The 21393-nt window shown below is 36.1% G+C and overlaps 1 protein-coding gene across 3 annotated transcripts in view; it reads right to left on the bottom strand.

Moving 5' to 3' along the window:
* Musk (muscle associated receptor tyrosine kinase) overlaps window positions 1-19275 on the bottom strand; it is a 96252-nt gene extending 76977 nt beyond the window's left edge. For all 3 annotated transcript variants that reach the window (XM_046452033.2, XM_046452035.2, XM_046452036.2), the window contains exons 1-3: window positions 18972-19275; window positions 4109-4235; window positions 1180-1331 (exon numbers count right to left, since the gene is read on the bottom strand). In XM_046452033.2, coding sequence (XP_046307989.1) covers window positions 1180-1331; window positions 4109-4235; window positions 18972-19050 — 358 coding nt within the window. In that variant the 5' untranslated portion in view covers window positions 19051-19275. The remainder of the gene's footprint in view (window positions 1-1179; window positions 1332-4108; window positions 4236-18971) is intronic.
* Window positions 19276-21393: the final 2118 nt, after the last annotated feature.

Raw genomic sequence — 21393 nt, 5'->3', positions numbered from 1 at the left:
GAGAAAAAGGAAAAAGAAGGTTTATTGCTTTGCTAGCAATGGAGAAATGCGAGGGACTCCTGTCCCAGAGGCTGTGATTCTGCCCATCATGGGGACTTTTTTTTTTTTTAAAGAGACGATTCAGAGAAAATAAGATTAGGAAGAAGAGATCAGGAAGGAGAAGATCAGGGAAAAGAAGATCAGGGGAAAGAGAAAAAAAGCATGTCAAAGTGACAAGGGATGTAGTCAAATCATCAAGAGAACCCCTGTTACAGTAGGAGTGAGGGAGTGAAGAGAGACTTAGATACTCTTGTGAGAGAGAGAGAGAGAGAGAGAGAGAGAGAGATGCGCGAGCGCAGTTTGTATCGTCCACTTGGAGAGGCAGGTCATGGTTCCCTTAATCCTACAAGCTGGACAAAGAAGTGTCCATGATCAGAAAGCAACATATTGAGGCTGGAGATTTTAAATGCAGACCATTTCCAGCTAGTTATTGATTTGGGCAGACTGATAAAAAGTTAAGATAAACTTTACTGGATTGGTGAAGGTTAAGGAATTGTGAAGGTCAAGGAATTGTGAAATGGTTAATGGTCCTACTGCAGGGACTGTTAAAATCCTTTAGGATGATGACCCGGGTATAGGGAAGGCTGTTTAAAGTAGGTGACACGATGAATAGTCAGAGAATGGTGATAAGCCCTCCCTAGAGGACAGATTTTGAACAGGCTTTTACAAGCATAGGAGCTTAAAAGTAGCTAGGAGCCTAGGAGATCAGCATTCGTATTCACTAGCCCTGTAGACAGGAGATAGGGAAATGCAGCATCCTCTATTTAACCAGAAAGTGACTCAGAAGAAACTCAAGCTTGAAATGAGGTAAAAGGGTAGAAATGTCCAAAAGGTGCGAGATAAAAGGGTGTTTGATTGTAACAGAACTATGCTTCCAAAGTGCAGTAAATAATGTAGAGGGAAGTTCCCAGTCAGGGTGTGAGGAAATAAAGATCTGTGTGACTATGAGAAAATGGGAGGGGACAGGGAACTAAGAGGGCGGCCTTAGGGTGGTGATTGGTGGCCGAGTCAGAGCGATAGAATTCACTGGCCTGAAGGCCAGGCTTTGAACCTGAACTTGTCTCACTGCTGAACCTCCAGGCCTGTGCCAATTGCACCAAGTCAAGTTTAAAATCAAAGGGAGATTCTCTTCCCACTCACTCATCTTCACTTGAAGGGCCCCGCAGCTCTCGGCAGCTCCTCCCACGCCGTTGTTGGCCACGCAGCAGTAAATGCCGTCATCACTGTCCTCCACGCTCAGGATGGTGAGGAGCTGCCCGTTCTCCCGGATGCTGTAGCGTGTGTCAAAGAGCCTGCGGGTCACAGAGGGAAATGGCAGATCAAGATCGGTGCATTTTGAGGGAAGGGGGGCTTTGATTACCCAATTAAACTGGTGACATTATGGAAGTTGAAAAAAGGTAAAAGGAAACATGAGTGAGTTCTGCATAATAGAATGATTATTGTTGGCAATGCTTTTAAAGGGTGATGGCTGCTGTTAAGGCCAAGAGTAAAACTTACTTTACTCGGGATAGTATGTCCTAACAAGAGTCTTCTCTCATAGTTACTGAGAAGAGGCCACTAGAAAATGAACACACACACACACACACACACACACACACACGTGGTGAATGCACTCAGATATTTACAGAAGTAACTAACAATTAATTGAATATTCATTCTTTCATTAAACAAATCCTGGAGGGATTAACAAATGCTGGACACAGCTTTAGTTACTTGAAATACATAAGGAAAAATTAACAATTTGGAAAAAAAAGCATTATATATATATATATATATATATATATATATATATATATAAATTGCATGCAAATTGTCCACTGAAAAGGTAATTAGGGCAGCAGAAAGAAATTTAAGTGGAACCACCAATATAAAAGTGAGTTTGTAGCTAGGTGCAGTATATCAGTAACTCTGGAGGATGAGGTAGAAGGATGGCAAGTTGAGGTCAGCCTTGGTAACTTAGCAAGACCTCCTGTCAAATTTAAAAATACAAAGGGCTGGGGCAGTAACTCTGTGGTAGAGTGTCCTGGGTTCAATTCCTAATATCACACACGCACGCACACACGCACGCACACACACAGTGAGTTATTTTGGTTTTTCTTTTTGTTTTTTCTTTTGCTTGTTAGTTTTTACAAACACAAAGTGTTCTTTATGCCAAATATCCATTGTAAGCAGAATGACAATTCCCAATGTCTCACTCACCAGAGGAATTTTGAACTTGTTAAGAATAAGAATCTTAACGTGGAATATTCTAGATTATCTAATTGTGCAAGATGCAATGATCAGGGTCCTTTAAAGGTGGAAGAAGGAGGCAGAAGGGTCACAGGAGACATGACAATGGAGACAGAAGTCAGAAATAAATACAGGTTTTGGTACCGGGAAGGATAGTTCTGCTGCAACAAATATCTAAAAATGGAGATGTGGCTTCACAATTGGGGAATGGGTAGAAGTGGAAGAATTACGAGAAGCTTGTTAGAAAAAGCCTACATTTCTTGAAGAGGCTGTCAGTAGAAATATGCGTGTTAATGATTCTGCTACTGAGGACTCAGAGGAAGTGAGAGGTATGTTAGAAGAAGTCCAAACCATCTTAGAGGATACCTCAGTGATCATGAATGGACTGTGGGAAATATGGCTGTCAGAGCACTACAGGTGAAGGCTCAGATGGAAATGAAGAATGTGTTACTGGAAAATGAAGGAAAGAGGATCCTCGTTATGTAGTGGCAGAGAGCTGAGCTAAATGGAAGACAAAACTTGTAAACAATGATCTCAGATATTTCGCTTGGGAAATTACCGGGGAATGTGTTCAAGCTGTGGCCTGCTTTCTTTTGTCATTTACAGTAAAATTTAGGAGGGAAAAGAAAATTTGAGGAAGAAATGCTAAACAAAAATGAAACCAGGACTTGATGCTCTGGGAAATTTTCAACCTATCCAGATTGCAAAAGATATTTAAAAAACTATTTTAAATATTTTAATTTTGTCTGTAAGTCTCCTCCTTCAAGAACTTCTGGGACAGCCTGCCTGATGGAATACTTAGAAGGCTATAGCACAGGGTGAGTTTCCACATCAGAACACAATAATAGAAGGAAACATTAAATCACAGTTAGAGGTTAATTAAAAGAAAGATCATTGTTCCATCCAAATTCATAAACCCCCATCTATGGAAACAGGTGTGAGCCCTTGCTATGGATTAAAGTTTATGTTCCTCCCAAATTTATATGTTGAAACCTAATCCTCACTGTGGTAGTATTTGGAGGTGGGGCCTTTGGAAGGTGGAAATAGGTCATAAGAGTACAACCTTCATGAGTGGCATTATTGTTCCTTTAGAAGATACCCAGAAGAGCTCCCTCCCAGCTTCCTGCAGGTAAGGACAGAGGTAAATAATGGCCATTTCTGAACTTAAGAAGTGGGCCCTCATGAAATCTGCTGGCTTCTTGAATTGGGACTCAGAGCCTTTAGAAATGTAAGAAATAAATTTCTGTTGTTTATAAGCCAAGCACTCCCTGATACTTTTGTCCTACTAGCTCAGATGGGTTAAAAAGCATTTGGCCCTAATGCAAGCTATAGAACCTGCTAGAAATGTTGGGGTTCACTTTGTTACACATATTTTAATATAGCATTTTTTATCAGATAATTACTATTAATGAGGAAAGGGATTTTTATCTATTTAATGTGCTTTACTATACATGGTGAGTCCCTCCAACTGAAAATAATAGACTTGTCACTGCTGGAGTATTAGAACAGGACATGAGACTTGTCCCCATTAATTCCTCAGCAGGTCATGAAATACGTGCCCCACACTTAGGAGTTGTTGGTGTTTCCCAATTTCTGTGAACCTTCTAGATTCTAATCCAGTGGTTTCCCTGACCTCTCTATGTCAGGTAAACCACTGCTTTACTTTAGGAACTTTTCTTAAACTCATTGAACTTCAGATCTTACATTTCTAAAATCAGGCAACTTGTACTGTGCTTATTTCAGAAGGTGAACTTTAGTACTGCCAAGAACTTCGGTTGCATTTATGTCAAAGATAAACTGCATGGCAGACATGCTTACCAGAATAAGACAGAATACTTACTTGATGAGAATTTTATTTCTGGTCCAGGAAATCTCGGGCTGAGGATAGGATTCCACTGCACACATGAAAGTAGCCACTTCTTCAACTAAGGCATCCACAGTTTCAAGAGGAGTGGTGATGACAGGAGCTAAAGAGAGGAGAAATCAAAGGAGAACATTCTAGAATGTTGTTTACTACACTTTCCCTAAGTGGTCCGAAATCATCACATACATAAATGAGAATTATTTTTCCCCAGAGCAGAAACTTGCCAAAAGGAAAGATTTTATGTAGAGACCATTGTTTCTACTCCCAAAATAGTCATTTGAGAATCAAAACAGAAGGCTTTTCAGAAAGGAGAGCTTAGAGTTTATTTTATATATGAATAGAAGCAGACCCAAATTTTGTGGAGCCCCCAAGTAATAAAATTTTGTGACTGCCCCCAAACCAAAAAGCAGGAACAGAAGTGAATCTGAAAAGAATTCAAAGTAGAAAAGAACAACAATCTTAAAGATAATTTTCCCCAAAATTTTATAAAAAATACATTGTTCCCATTGCTGAATTCATGGAGGATTTTAGAAGGGGCTATGAAGCTGAAGCTTCATTAGCTTTACAGAGAATACATAACTGTATATGGGTGGAATAGAAAGAGATTCAATAATAAAAGGATCCATAACCCAAATAAAAAAATGCAGAAAGCATTTTTTTTTTTTTGGTGGGAGGTACCAGGGATTGAACTCAGGGGCACTAAACTACTGAGCCACATCCCCAGCCCTATTTTGTATTTTTTAATTTAGAGACAGGATCTCACTGAGTTGCTTAGCACCTCGCCATTGCTGAGACTAGCTTTGAACTCCTAATCCTCCTGCCTCAGCCTCCCAAGCAGCTGGGATTACAAGCATGTGCCACTGCACCACAAAGGATCTTAATAAATGATTTTCCAGATTATACAAATGTCCAATGAGCATGTGAGAAGAGGATGAACCATAAAAGAAATGCAAATCAAAACCACAAGATCCCACTGCCCATTCACTAGGAGGGCTAGAATCAGAAAGAAAGGATGTGGAGAGATTGGATCCCTTGTGCAATGTCAATAGAATTTAAAACTGTGAAGCCACTATGGAAAAGAGTATAGTGGTTCCTCAAAAAAAAAATAGAATTATTATCTGATCCAACAATTCCAATTGTTGGTATATATTCAAAAGATTTGAAAGTTGGTACTCAATAGATATTTGTATACCATGTTCAAATTGACAATAAGCAAAAGATGGAAACAACCTAAATGTCCACTGACAGATGAATGGGTAAATAAAGGACATATATCCATACAAAAGAAAATTATTTGACAATAAAAAATAAACAACCCACTGGACATGGTGGCACACACCTTTAATTCCAGCTGACTGGGAGGTTGAGGCCAGAGGATTGCAAGTTTGAGGCCAGTCTCAGCAACTTAGTGAGACCCTGTCTCAAAAGAAAAAATAAAAAGGGCTGGGGTATAGCTCAGTGTTAGAACACCTCTGAGTTCAACCCCTAGTACTGCCAAATAAATAATGAAAAAAAAGTAAAACATCATTATATTCTATAACATGGAGGAAGCTTGGGAAAAAAATAAGTAAAATAAACCAGTTGCAAAGGACCACAGATTGTTTGATTCTATTTATATAAAAAATATCTAGAATTGGCAAATCTACAGAGACAGAAAACATTAATGGTTGCCTAGGACTGGGTGGGAAAGGGAGAAGAGAAACATTAGGAGGTGACGGTAAGGGAGTCAGGATTTCATCTAAAAAGATGTAATGAAGGTGTTCTAAAACTGACTATGGTGGTGAACGCACAACTCCGAGTTGTATATCTTCAATGGGTAAAGTATATGGTGTGTGGATTATTGCTCAATAAAGCCATTTTGTTTTTATGAAAAGAAAGATGACAGGAAGAGAGGCCATAGATACAGTGCTTCTCTCTCCCCATCTTTCTAAAAAATGTGGGTTACCAGGCTGGGACGTAGCTTTTGCTTAGCATGGGTGAGGCACTGGGTTTGATTCTTAGCACTGCGTAAAAATATGAAGGCATGCTGTAAATCTACAACTATAATCTTTTTTTTAAAGTGGGTTACCTGGATTAAAAAAAAAGAAACAGGAACAAGAGCTTAGAAGAACAGGTTGGGGGACTGGGGTTGTAGCTCAGTGGTTGAGTGCTTGCCTTGCATGCATGAGGCATTGGGTTCAATCCTTGGCACCACATTTAAAAAAATATATATATATATATATATATATATATATATATATATATACACATACACATTACATGTTGGTAAAAAGTGCCCCCTCTTTAATGTTTCTGGAAATCCATGAATTCTACCAAAATGAAGGATATGGGGTCCTGTTATCTCAAGGGCTCTGATGGTATAGAAAAGAAAGTACTAGAATCTAGACTTAGGTGAGCCTAGAAATCGACCCCATGGCATACTCTTATTTAAAATAATTATTAGAATCACTGCTGTGGCCATTATTATTATTAATCTTGTATTTATTTACTCTTTTTCATGGTGCTGTCACTCCGTTGGATTAGAAGCAAATAAAGGTGGTGAATCTACACAATGGAATATTATTCAGCCATAAAAAGCATGAACTCTTTTCATTTGGAACAACATGAATGAATGTAAAGCTCATTCTGTTAAAGTAAAATAAGTCAAGCACAGAAAACAGTGTACTATCATACTTGTAAGCAGAATCTAAAAAACATTGATTCCATAGACCTGGAAACAGAGTAGTAGTTACCAGAGAGTAGGTAAAACTGGAGGAAAGGAGAGAGGGAGAAGTCCATCACTGGACACTATATTATTCTTTGCTAGAAGGAATAAGTGTTGGTGTTCTATGGCACAGCAGAATGAAAATAATTTACAATAATACATTGTGTATCTCAAAGTAGCTAGAAGAGAGAAATTTGAAGGCACTAACCATAAAGACAGGATAAAATTTTAAGGTAATAGATATTCTAATTACCCCTTATTGCTATCCAGTATATACATGAATTAAAGTATCACATTGAACCTCATAAATATATACAAATATTATGTATTGGTCAAAATGAATGTAAATTTAAAAATTCTACAAGAAGGAAAAAAATTAAAAAGCTCCGTCTTGTAAGGGCTACCATCTAGGTGATATGTTAAGATAGATACGTAAAATGATCAGCTATAATAATTAGGTATGTCTGCTTTTCCTGAATAATGAGTGACCCTTATGATCCAAAAATACCAACATTTGAACAGCAGATTATATCTTGACTTTAGTTAAAATGCAAGGTGGGATCATTTAGAGATGGGATAGTTGGTGACAATCTTACGATGTGCCTAGAACAGACTGGTCCATTGTTTGGCCATAGAAGATACAACCACTCTTTGAAAAAAACCTTACTTTTCCAGTGAAGTCAAAGCCCAGTTCATCTGCTGTGAGAGAGGAGAAATGGCAGGCAGGAGTGTTTTCTTGGGTCATGTCTCCCTTGCTAATGTTATTCTTTAAGTTCCAGTTTAAGCATCATATCTTTCCAGCTTCCTGACTTGCTAGATAGAAACAAATTCCCTTTTCTTTAACCTTAGGTCATCCTGTGTATTACTCTTATAGTGCTTACCATAAAGACTTTATTAAAATTCTCTTTTTGTTGTTATCATTTCACACTCAATTATCAAAACCTTGAGCTTTGGGACCGTGTCTTAGACTTCTTTCAAGTCCCAGGTTTAGCATAGTTACTAATGTACTGTTTAAATGAACTAATTTGGATTCCAAGGCCTTTACAAAAGGAATCAAGGAAATTTTTGCAAGAAAATAGTTGAAAAAAGAGATGCAAATATTTAGGTAAAATGACATCCTCTGTATAAGCATCAGGGTCACCCTTTTCCCAACTTCCCAATAAAATCACTGTTAATATATACAGAATACAATATAAAGAAAGAGAGATGAACATTATTTAAGAATAGTTAAGAGACATAAAGAATAGACTAACAGGCACCAATCAGGGAATGACCCAGAAGTAGTATATAGAGGAATGAATAGCTAATCATTTTTAAAACTGAAAAAAAACAACAAGCCACAAAATATTTAAGCTGAAAATGCCACCAAGTGCCAAGATAGATTTTAACAAAAAAAATTCATCTCCAGATAAATTGTATTAAAACTGTAAAAATTAAAAAGAAAAGGAAAACTTAATCCTACAAGAAATAAAATCAATTAATAGGAATGCCAATTAAGATAACAATTGAGATTATTCAGCAACAATTTATTTATTTATTTTAAGTTTTGTAAAGTGATTTAATTTGTCTTATAAAATATGATCCAGTAATTCCAGTCCTCAGTATATCCCCAACATCAATGAGTACACATATGTAAAAAAAGACACATACCAAATGTTCTTAGGATCACTATACAACTAAATAAGTGGAAATAACTGCTAATATCTAGTAGCAGGAGAATTATAAGTTCAGATGTATTCATATCACAGAACGTTAATCAGAAGTATAAATGAATGCACACACAAATATATGCCTCAACCTGGGTGAACCTTCAAATTATAATATTGAGTGATAAAAGCAACTTGCAGAAGAGTGTATATATGATATACACTGTTTCTAGGTCTTGTGCAGTATATTCTTTTCATTCTCTGAGATTACTACTTACAATAATTAATTTTTTTTGTCTTGCTCCTTGCATTATTCTTTTCCCACAGTCCTTTTAGGCTTGCTAATTTGTTTTCATTTCAGCACTTTTCTTCCTATGTCTGGCTATCTTTTGATGTCATTCATATTCAGAAATAAGGCACAGAAAGTCTGCTTATGCTTGGGTGAAACATATCAACTTATGTTGTTCTTAGTGGTTGATGGAGCAGAGAACTGGCAGTTTCGTTGGCAGTCTCCTCAACGTCCACGGTCATTTCCCCAGAGAGGAATCCTCCAATCATCTTGCAGATGGGTGTCAGCCCACCTGCCAACAAGCTGTGCCCAAGTAGAGGGCAAGAGCTTGCTCTCACGGCTTGGTATGCAAACAATATCCCTGTTTTCAGAAAGTACTCTATTTTCATTCTCAGCTGTGATGGTTTACTCAGAATCCTCCTTGTCTTTCTTATTAAATCTCTCTCAAATGAGCAGTTCTCAAAGTGTGATCCACAGGCCTTTGAAGGGTCTCTCAAACCTTTTCAGTGGTCTATGATGTCAAAACTATCTTTCTAATAATACTTAGAGGTTATTTCAGCAACAATTTATAACCAAAGTCAATAAATGAATATCTTTACAAGGTTGAGGAAAATAACTGCCTGCCAGGAATTGTGTAGTCATCTTAAATAACAATCTTAGGAAGTCAAAATTAAGGCCCCTATAAACTGATACATGTATAAAGTGTTTACTTCTCATAGCTAAAACAGTTACTAGAACATATAAACTTAGTAGGACCTAGCCTGAACCCCAAAGGTAAGTGAGCATTGGAAGAAACAACAGAATACTTAGTGATAAAACATAATCATTAATTTTGACATATTATAGAATATTAAGATGAAAACCATTAATTTCTGTGTTTAAAAAGAATGGAATTAAATTCTAGACCAACATTACAAGATGAATGTTCAGAGAAGAAGGTAGGTGGATAGTTAACACATGCTAAGCCATAAGCAATAATATGACAGAAATACTAATAACTACAAGTGGGGAGAGAAATACAGGGTTAAATGCAAATGTTAAAACCTTATTAACAGTTACCACTAAAAGAATAGATTAAAAATTCAGGATCCCAAAACAGCAGGAGAAACAGAAAGACTAGAAAAACTATTATCAGTAAAAATAAACAAACCAAAAATGAATAAATGAACAAAGACAGGAAGAGAAGCAAGAATAAATAAGTTAATAAAAGGCATGTTTAATGGAAGACATAACATAATGTGGAAGCGACAAGCTCAGATATGTCAGCAATCCCAGTAAATTCCAGGGGTATAAACTGACTTATGAGACAAACAGACACTAAAACAGAAAAGACACATCTAAACAAAGTAAAACAGAAGTATTGAAAATAAGGGGAGGAAAATAATAAAAGCAAATATTACCCCAAACACAGTGATATAGCAATTTCAATCAGAGAGAAAAAAAAAGGTGATAAGCTTTTACAGGGAAAAGAGCAATATTGCCTTATGCTAAAAAATAATCCATCAAGAAGATACAAAACTCAGGGAACTTCATTTCTTAGGAGTATAGACTCAAAATAAATAAAGCCAAAAGTAAAATTAAAATCACAAAAATATATGGAAAAACTTCCTAGCATTATATAAGTGTTTAATATATCTCTTTCAGAAACTAATAAATCAAACGAAAATAACTGTAAGAGTAAAGAAGATAAAAACACTAAAATTAGCAGCTCTGATATAATATGCATGTATAATATTATACTTGAATAAAAAAATATATTTTTAAACATTCAAAAGTATTGAAAACCTATGAAGCTACAAAGGAGAGTTTAACCTAATTCCCCAAATCAATTTCATACAGTCTCTATTTTCTAACCAAATGCAGACCTGTAAGATATTTACAATAAGTAGTTAATAAAATGCATAAATTCCCTTTCTGCTTATAAATCAAAGTTGATCAACTAGATATGATCAGAGAGATGACACTTCTTAATTCTTTTCAAATTTGTATGAAAACTATAAATGTAATAACTTTCAACAACATAGATTATATAGATCACATCTTCGGAACACAATTCAATGAAACCAAACCCTAATGAATAATTTGTTTAAAATGAACTAAAACCAATTAAGAACTTTTAAACCAAAATTATTCTAAGTATTTCTAACATCATAAAGTAAATCAAGTTGGGTGCAGTGGTGCATGCCTGTATTTTCAGTGACTCGGGAGACTGAGGCAGGAGGATTGAGAGTTCAAAGCCAGCCTTAGCAACTTAGTGAGGCACTAAGCAACTCAGTGAGACTCTATCTCAAAATAAAAAAATGAAAATGGCTGGGGATAAGGCTCAGTAATTAAGTACCCCTGGGTTCAATCTCTGGTACCAAAAAAAAAAAAAAAAGAAAGAAAAGAAAGAAAAAAACAAACAAACAAAGAAATCAAAATTGTAATTAAAAGCCTTATATAGTAAAAAAAAACTACACATCAGAATGTAGTAGAAATGCTGCTGTCAAATCATCACCAAGAGCTCAAGAGAAATTACATTGTCAAAGAACAAATCTGTAAAAACCATGAGACCCTCAACAAAGGTTTTCATGGAAGTTCTTTTTAAATTTTAAAGAAAAAAATTAAGTCTCAAGTTCCATAAAAGCTGCAAGAAATACAAAATATAGAAAGTTTCCCATGTCAACTTTTGGACTAACACATATTGATGTAAGTTAAACAAGATGTAGAATGCTAAATAAATTTTAAACACACACACACACACACACACATCAAGTCCAATGGCATATTTTAAAACAACCATTAGACGGTTGGTCACAAGAAAAAAATGTAAGGAAAACTTATTAGAAAAGTTCTTTAATAAACCAATAGTTTAAAGGATATCTATAGATGTCAAAAAAGTAATAACAGTTCATTATCCATTACCTATTGGGGAAAAAAAAAACTTGTAGTTAAGCAAGATTACGACAGTATTTCTTTAACATTGTAAGGAGTTTTTTCCTATTCCTCTCAACTCAGTATAACTAAGAATAAGCAGAGTCAGCAGAGCATATATTTCATGAAGCAAGGAGAATCAGATGCTGAAAGTTAAATTAAATAAGGCCTGTTAGAAGGGTGCCCATTGAGTTTCCTAGCGAGGAGGTCAGATTGACTTGGGCACATGCAGATTCAATGGGTTTTGGGCAGCACAAGCCCAGTAACAGTTGGTGAGGGGCCAATGGATGGTGGGGCCATGGAGACTGTGGGGAGGGGACACAGAGTTTGTGAGAGGGAAAGGAGAGGCTGGATGGCACTAGAACGTGAGTAAAGGGACAAAGTAAGCTTCAGTGCTGACTGGAATTTTGGAGAAAAAGAGAAGATAACTGAGGGAAACAGGTTCCTGAAGATGCAGACAAGGTCGGGATTCAGGGCGAAAGAGGGATTAAGTTGAGTTGGAGAAGAGAGTCCTCTTGGGGCACATTAATGGGGAATCAGCAAGGGACGGATGCAGAGGTAGGCTTTCCCATTTGCTAGCAGGAAGCTGAAGAGAGTTTGTGGTCTAAATGCTCCTCTTTTCTCAATGACTGGACTCTAAATTGGTGGCTTTTATACGTACACATAGATGTACACGATAGACACAAATATATATGTGCATATTCACAGACATTTACAACATAAATGCATATATAACAGACAATGGATAATTAATTACATATATGGAAAAAAAGAGGAAAGAAAGAGTGGATGAATAACAAAATTCTGAAGGTATTCCTAGTTATAAGCATTATGTATAATGTCATATTTTTTGTTTTGCTATACTTTACAGGATTTTTTAAAAATGAAGACTTACAGAGCTGCAATTGTGGCTCAGTGGTAGAGTGCTTGCCTAGCATGTGCAAGGCACTGGGTTCGATTCTTGGCACCACATAAAAATGAATAAATAAAATAAAGATATAAAAAAGTTATATTTGTTTAAAAAAATGGCTTACCTTGTGTATAAAAGTGCTAAAGGAGTACTAAGGAAGAGGTAGGGATGATTCTACGTCTTAAAAGAAAATAAATACTTATTATAACCTTTGTAGTAGAAAAAAAAATGTAGTTATAGCAAATAAGTCAGAATATCACCAAAATGTTGATTTTCTAAATTCAATGGAAGCAAACTTACAATTGATAAAGTTTGAGAAAGTCAATCTCTTAAGAAAAAAAATGTATATTTTTCCTAAATAACTAATGAATAAAATAAACAATCAATAATATAGTCACACAGATTTTGAGGGACACACACACACACACACACATATATATATGTATATATTTATACACACACACACATGCATATACATATAAAGCTTTTAGGGTATAGGTAATGATGGGTCCAAAGTCCAACTGATGATTTGGATGCTTTCGCTGTTTAAAATGACCATTGGGCAACCAGACATTGAGAAGAAATCAACCACAGGGCTAGAATCCAGATCCCAGCTCCATCATTTCCCAGTTCCACCTAGATAATTACCACACTTCACCTTGGTGTCTTTAGCTGTAGATGGAGGTGATGATAAAGCCCACACAGACTTGTCATAGGACTAAATAAGCAAATATATGAGAAGCATTTAAAACTGTGCTTGGTCTGCATGGAACACTGTATCAATGTATTTTATTTTGTAATTTAGCAACAGAAACCCAGACTGTTTAATAATTATTCCCAGTATGGTATACAGGAGCTGGCTTGTACTGACATTCAAGAGTCAGTTGGTAATTTTTTAGGAATTTTATAATTGTTAAATATAGCCATTAATAAAAACTAAATTTTATTAATTTATACTTAAATGTTATATTAAAATTAATAATACTCAAATGCCATCACTTCCTGTTTAACTAAATTTTACTATTATCCATGTTCTTCAGGGTGTTGTCACGTCATGTAACTGTATGGTAGACATAGTGTCTAAAGGATGGCACAGTGCATGCCTTTTCCAACTCGATCTTCAGTATTTATTTATTGGTTGCTTGAAATTGTTCATGGCTTGGAGTATCTACGCTACAGAAATCAAGAGCAAAAATTCCAGGCCTTTTTTCTTAGGGAGGGGATATTAAATCTATCCTAGCACATGGTTATTTAACAGGATATTATGCAGTCAGTGCAAGTAATGGTTTGAAGAGTACTAATAATATAGAATATGTTTATGTTTTAGTGCTAGGTAAACATGGCAGGCAGCAGAATTGTATATACAATATTATTACCACACTGTTTTTAAAAAAACACACAAAAAATTATATTAACAGTCCCAGAGGTATACATGACTTTTTCTATTTTACATTTTCAAAATAAATCTTAAATGCCACATATTATTTTTATACAAAGCACTTTATTCATTAGTTTCTTCTGCTCAATAAAAGAAGTGGCATAGAAGTGGCAGGGGTAATCATTTTATTATTAATATTATCTTCCACATAAGATGACAAACTCTGTTGAAATCAGTTAAGAAGTAAATCTTAGAAAGTCTTGGAAATCTTAGATATGGAGAAATACATGAGCCACTACTGAGAACTTCATTATATTAACACATTCAGAGATATGATGATCTTACATGAGTTTTGACTAGTAATATTAGTGTCTGAATAGATTAAGAACCTACTGTGTGCCCTGCATTATATTTTTCATTCATTATCTCTTTTGTTTATCACAACAAACATAAAGGTAAGCACTATTAATATTCCCACTTGCTGATGAGGCAGGGGAGCTACAAATAGTTAAACAATGTGTCTAAACATCACAAAAGTAGGAAGTAATAGATCTGAATTTCCGATTTAAGGTTGATAGATAGTTCCTATCTCTTATAAGATATATTGTGTCTTTAGTCCTGGTTACACAAAGGGGGGAAAAGGAAGACTGACATCAGCATCAGTTTCTATAAGTGGAATATAATTAATTGGTTAAGTCCACTTTACCTATATTCCAAAATGATCCAAATGTGTTTTCAAATTCTTACTGATACGATCACATCCTTGTATTTAGTGATATTTGTTGATTCAGCAGATTGTCTCTTGTTTACTTTCATTCTACTACCCAATTTTCATCTCAGCCAGAGCCTGTTTAAACTGGGGCACTATTTCTTCTCACACCCCAAGGACTACAGGAACAACAAATGCATGAAAACAAACACAACACTTTTCCGTACCCAAAGAGAACTTAACTTGAATACTAGCTTCTAGACAAGTTAGATGCTATATTTCTTTCCTTTGTACTTCATGGGCTCTAAGACGTGACCATAGACATACCAACTTCTGATTGAAAAGTTGCTGATTGACATGACCAAATGACTGGGTACACAAAGAAGCCAGGTGCACTTTTCCCTTTCTGTTTTAGTAAAATCAGAGCCAAGACTTGGAAAATATTAATGCTTCACCAACATCATGAATGCAATATTTTTCTTTATTATGAGAAAACACTTGGTATTGGACAATTTTCAAATTCTCCAAAGAGGATATTCAGCATTGATCATCATTTGGTATGTCTTAGGAACTGACATACTAAACTGAAGATGTAATAAAGTAAAAGCTATTTTTTGTTATGATTTTTTGTAATAAGGTTCACTGATAATAATGCTCAATAACTACTTGTTAATCCTGTATCATTAATTCCTTGCAACACAGCACCTCTAGGTCCTTGCCTTCAAGGGTGGCATTGGCACAGGCAGTTCTGTTGAGCCTGTTAGAATTTCTGAAATTGCCTCTCTCGGGGGGCACACCTTTGGGTTAAGCCATAGACTCATAAGGACCCATGTGAAACATGCCTGGATATTATCCAGAGGTGATTGTTACATCAATCATTGCCAATCCTTAGCACAGTACTGGATTGTGTTAGGCACGTCTTCATTTTATGAAGAAATGGAGGCTTACAGAGACTGTGCTTTCCCTATAGGCAGAAAGATGTTGGGGACCTAGGAAGAGGAAACTCAATCTCAACATTCTCTTCTAAGCTTTAAGTGTCCTTGTTTCACTATATTCATTATCCAACCTCTACCCTATGGTATTTTTTCATATAGCCCAAACTCTTTACCCTCTACTTCTTTAGCTGCACTGACCCTGGAAAGCACCAGTCATGAATTAATCCACCATCTGTCCTTGCTGCCCCTATGTTCAGATTGCACTGCTGCATAAAGCAAAACAACTGTTCAGGTCAGGGCCACCACAGAGCTGCTCCCTCAGCCCAGGCTGGGTCCTCTGCATGACCTATCTAATCCTTCTGTCATCTTCCTGAATGGACTACTGCCCTCAGGTCCCCCTCACCCGACCCCTCACTGTCAGTCTACCCCCGTGACCTCAAGTCCTATTTCACCTTGGGGAAAAAGGTAGAAATTAAAGAAATCTTGACATTTTGCTCTTTCTTTCTCTTCTTTAAGGTCAATAATATTTGAAACAACTGTGTTTCCCTAAACATGCAATGATTAACTCTTGCCATGCAGGTCAATATAGAGCATTCATCCGGGACTTGATGTCCTGGATTTCAATGACAGCTGTGTCCATACTGACTTAGTCATATGTTGAATCTGTGAATTCTATCCCTGTATACATATAATTTAAAAGAGAAGGTTATTCAATCATATCTAAAGATAAATCACTGGGACTCAAAAATTTCTGGGTATGGTAGTAAATGAGGTCATTTTAAAAGTTGGGTTTTGATAGGCGGTTTTTGTGCATGTTAAACAAATCCAGAGTTGTTTACGTGAATTCCTGTACTCCCTCAGAATTTAATATCCTGCCATATGCTTAATACCCTGCAATAAAGCATTACGTGTCATTGACGTATGTGGTGGAGGCACGTATTCAACAGAATGTTGTCTACTTTCATATATAGTAGTTTGTAAAATTCTCCTACTTGAGGTTATGAAATTAAGCTCATCATTGAATGTCTCTCTAGTTGAAATGATGGAGAAAGACAATGTCCTTCCCCTTGTGTTTAAACATTAGAAATCTCAAATTAAACTAAAATAATAAATTATTGTTTGTATGTGTTGTGTATTGAGTTTGTTGAGAAAAATTATGTGCAGAGTTAGAAAAGAATCCTCCAATACTCTTCTACTATTAAATTTGTCCATTTATTTCATAAAACATAATTATAAAGATTCCTTGATTTCAATTATGATAAATGGTGTGGAAAAAATATGCCACCTAAATAACTTTCTTATATTACCTTTTGCCAAGAATAGAGAAAACAACTATGAGATTATTTTGGTGGAGTATTTTCATAACTTAATAGTATTAAGATATAGCATATTAATTTGGTTCTTTTCTATCAATATATTCCATGCACTTCAACATTTAAAATTTTAACGGCTGTGTTCTAGATATTACTTAGTCTCAGAGCTGGTTTATATATTAAATGAGTATTTGATCTCTTAGACATAATACTTGGAGCTAAAGTTGATGTTGAACCCATAATAATTTAGATTTAATAAACGGACTAAGAACAAAATATTGTTTTTATTTTAAAATTTTGAAACTTAACTATAGCAATATATAAACTGTAAGAAACAAATTTGGAATCGTAATGATATGATTACTTTATTTCAAAGCCAGGAGTTTGGACGGTGTTACCTCTATGCTGCAGTACTTTGAAGTTTTCGAAAGAGAAATAGTGTGTATTTGAATGAAGGCTTTATCTGAGAAGTTTAGAAACTGAAAATCCTTTCTTTCTGGAATACATATTAGAAGTTATTCATACAGGGACATTTGGGATTTTTTTTGTTTTATGTATCAAATCCTGATTTGGATCATCAAAATCAATTGTCCTGCTCTTTATAAGACTAGATTTTAGTAAGCTCCAATAGTTACTCATGTCACTTTTATGTAACTGCATGGTGTAGAGTAGCACAGATAAGATTTATGGCAATCCATAAGTCCAAACATCTACATGCTACCTTTCCGGACATCCGTTGTACGATCAGGAAGTATTAAAATAATCTGAAGAAGATGCTAAGTCTTTCTGGCTATTATTAGAGACTCGAAAAGATCTAGGTTCACTTTTATCTGAAGCTGCCTTAAAATATTCATGGGAAAGTAAGCATTTTAATACATTTGAATATACCATTCTGATCCAGTAAAATGGAAAAAGAGAAGCAACAAAACAAAGTAAACATATATAATCAGACCTAGAACAAAGCTGTGTCTTATTTTCATGTGAACCTTGACCATGGGGCTCCAAAAGTTTTTGGTGAACCACAAAATATAAAGATGTTTCCCATCTTAATGCAGATATTACCTTCATTTATCTACACAATGCAAACTTCTTCAGCTGAAACACAGAATTTTTTTCACTCAATGTCAAACATTTTGTTTGAAAACAGTTTAATATCACTCAATTTACTTTCTCATCTCTCTCTCTCTCTCTCTCTCTCTCTCTCTCTCTCTCTCTCTCTCTCTCTCTCTTTCTCTCTTTCTTTTCCATCTTTCAATGCAACCCTTAAACACTTGGCAAATCACAAATTTTCCAGTCTCCCTGATTTGAAATGCGCTAGTGTCAGTTTCATAATACACTGGCCAGAAACCATATCGCTGTGTACATTCTTGCTACTGAAACAGGTGTTTGTCAGTTTCTTAAGTTGCTTTCCTTTCCCCTGAGGTGGTGTTATTTCCGGTACATTCCAAAGGCTCTGAAAAAAACTTTTGTGGGCTCTTGCCAAGCCAAATCATGACTCTGGCCTCAAAGGTATCAAAAACCCATTGTCCTCAGACTGTCATTACATTGTCACTTTGTGTGCCTCTTATTTCTGGCTTTTAGCAACTAAACTATTTATTAGGAATTTAAACTGAAAATGCAAATGAATTTAGTTCAAAGCAAAACACTTTGGGTGTCCAGAATTTGGGTGGATTATATTCCTGGCAAACCTGGTGTGAAAGGTTTTTGTCATCCGTTTAGACCACCCTGAAGTTTAACAAACATATAAACAAAACAAACGCTGATAGTTTCCAGTCTATCTGCAAATAATTCCCATAGGACGGAACCTCTGCACCAACTGCTTGGCTAAACTTTTTATTGCAAAACTTAGGAGGGGGATATCGGTGGAGAGGAGACCGTCCACCAATTGCTTATGTATCTAGTTTCCTTTTTCTCTATACATTTCATCCTGACGTCACCAAGTAAAAGTCAAGCCCAATAACATGAATCAGTGATCATTGAACGCACATACACACTTTAGAACTGTGACAAAGCAACAAGAGCACAAGATTGCTCAAACCAACCTTTTGGAAGTTTCTCAGTCCCGCTGAAGGCAACCAGGGTGAGAATATGTACCAGTGGAATGTTGACGAGCTCTCTCATGGTTAATCCAGGCTCAAGCAGGAGAAGTTTCCCTCTGGACAACGCAAGGAAAATGCCCCACAGTTTACATTTTAAAGCATAGTTTGTTACAGTAGGGTTGTCCGCTAATGACTGTTGGTGTCAGCAGCTCCACGGGCTCTAAGTAGAATCAGGAATTCTCAGACTTGGCTGTAATGATGGACACGGCCAGCTGGTGTGTATCCACTTAGGCCAATAATGCAAGTGGAGGGCTGGAGGAACAAGGGAAAGAAAATCCTTTCAGAATCCCTTTTAAGACAGTGGCAGAAGGACAATACCAGATGCCTGTTGCAACCATCCCTGTATTCCCTGAGGTACAGACTTTCTGATCTTCTGATTTCAACCCACCATTTCTCCTGCAAACTATGACAGGGGATCTGTTTAATTCTGACCACTCTCCATCTCTCACTCCACCCTCCACATCCAATTCATTCAGATTTTGCTAATTAAATAGTCCTTGGATTCTTCCCCTCTTTTTGTTCACATAGTATCATGCTATTCCAATCTCTCCCAGATATTCATCTTCTCTGATTGACAGTCATAGCATCCTGTATCTTCTCCCTGTCTGTATCTTATCTTCTTATCTCTTTTCAGACAGCCCTTCCTGCTCAAAAACCTTTGGTGACCTGACATCATATAAAAACATATGTAGGGGCTGAGGTCATGGCTCAGTGGTGGAGCACTTGCCTTACATGTGTGAGGCACTGGGTTCGATTCTCAGCACCACATATAAGTAAATAAAGGTCCATCAACAATGAAAAATATATATTTTTAAAAAATGTAAATCTCTTTTTTTGTTGTTTCTAAAATTTTTGAGTTAAAATTTTTATTTTTTGGCATTTTAATTGATTTTATTTTTTTAAATACATGACAGCAGAATGCATTACAATTCTTATTACACATATAGAGTAGTGTTGTTCTGGAGAAGACTTTTATAAATGGTATCTTGCACTGTAGAAAAGTAGATGCTAAAGTAAAATTAGATATGCTAGAGATGTTCAGGGTAAGCACTTTTGAAGAATAAAGGGGAAGGGAGTTTATGTAGGAAGTAAGAACATTCAGATTGCAAAACTGGTGTGACCCCTTGAAATAAAAAGGAAAAAAAAGAATCAGACAGAGCAAGAAGAGACTTCATCTTCAGTACAGCTCTGAGAAAGTCTCATCCATGCCTTTGAAGAGTCACCAAGCATAGATTACCTGTTGGGGGAGTTCTTAACTGGGCAGAAATTGTGGGGTTCTAATGGCTGGGAGAAGCCAGGGAGAGTGTAGTTTTAGTGTGAACACTGCCAGCTCATTACACACACGCCTTACAATAAGTTCTCATGAAGTCACACCCAAAGGCACACTTCCAAGGATGCCATAACATACTGTGAATTTCCTTTTCTACAGAACAATGTGTCTTAGAGATTATGTTAGTCAGTTTTCATTAATCAAATGAAATACCTGAAGCAGGTTACTTTATAAAGAGAAGAGTTTTATTCAGCTCATAGTTTTGGAGGATCGAGGTATGGCATTGGATCGGTTCTTGCTGATAGATCCCCAAGGTGGCACATGGCATCACATGACAAGAAACAGGGAGCAAGCATGCTCATTTCTATCTGTGGTCTTTTCTCCTAAAGCCACCACAATCCAATCATGGGGCCTCCACCCTAATGATCTTATTTAATCCTAGTAATTTTCTAAAGTAGAAAATTACTCATCTCAAAATACCACAGTCAGATAAGGTTTTCACCCTCTTAATACTATTAACATATGACTTTGGGGATTAAGTGCCTACATGAGTTACAGTGAACGAGCCTATTCAAGCCCTAGCAAAGACTTTGCCATATGCTCTATTATTTCTATTGTATACATAGCCTTCCAAGTCATGAATGGATGATGGTATATTTAATTATGTCCTATGGATGAACATTTGGGAGGCCTTCAATGAATAGAAATCACTTTCAATTCTCTGCTATTACAAACAATGGTACATACTTATTCCTATAAACATTTATATTTGTTTTTGTTAAAAATTTCTCAGAGAGAAACACTGCCAAAGAACTATGGGATTAAAGGGTTGGCAACTTTTAAGTTATGAATGATACAGCTAAATTGCACCATACCTGTAATGGCAATGCATAAGAGAACAGATTTCACTCTCATCAACACTTCTTATCTTTGAATTTTTCCATTGAAGTAGAATAAGATGGCATTCCATTGTTGTGATTCACACCTTTCACTGAATACTGTTGATAATGGAATTTTTCACATATTTGTTACCCTTTCCAGAAAACTTGGAGAATCAAAAGGATGTCCCGGGATTCTATTTTTTTTTAATTTAAA

The sequence above is a fragment of the Marmota monax genome, unplaced genomic scaffold, assembly GCF_021218885.2.
Source record: "Marmota monax isolate L192 unplaced genomic scaffold, Marmota_monax_Labrador192_F-V1.1 WCK01_AAM20220418_F8-fsc00020, whole genome shotgun sequence".
NCBI lineage: Eukaryota > Metazoa > Chordata > Mammalia > Rodentia > Sciuridae > Marmota > Marmota monax.
Note: the sequence above shows the minus strand (reverse complement) of the source record. Positions and strands in the feature narration are given on the sequence as shown.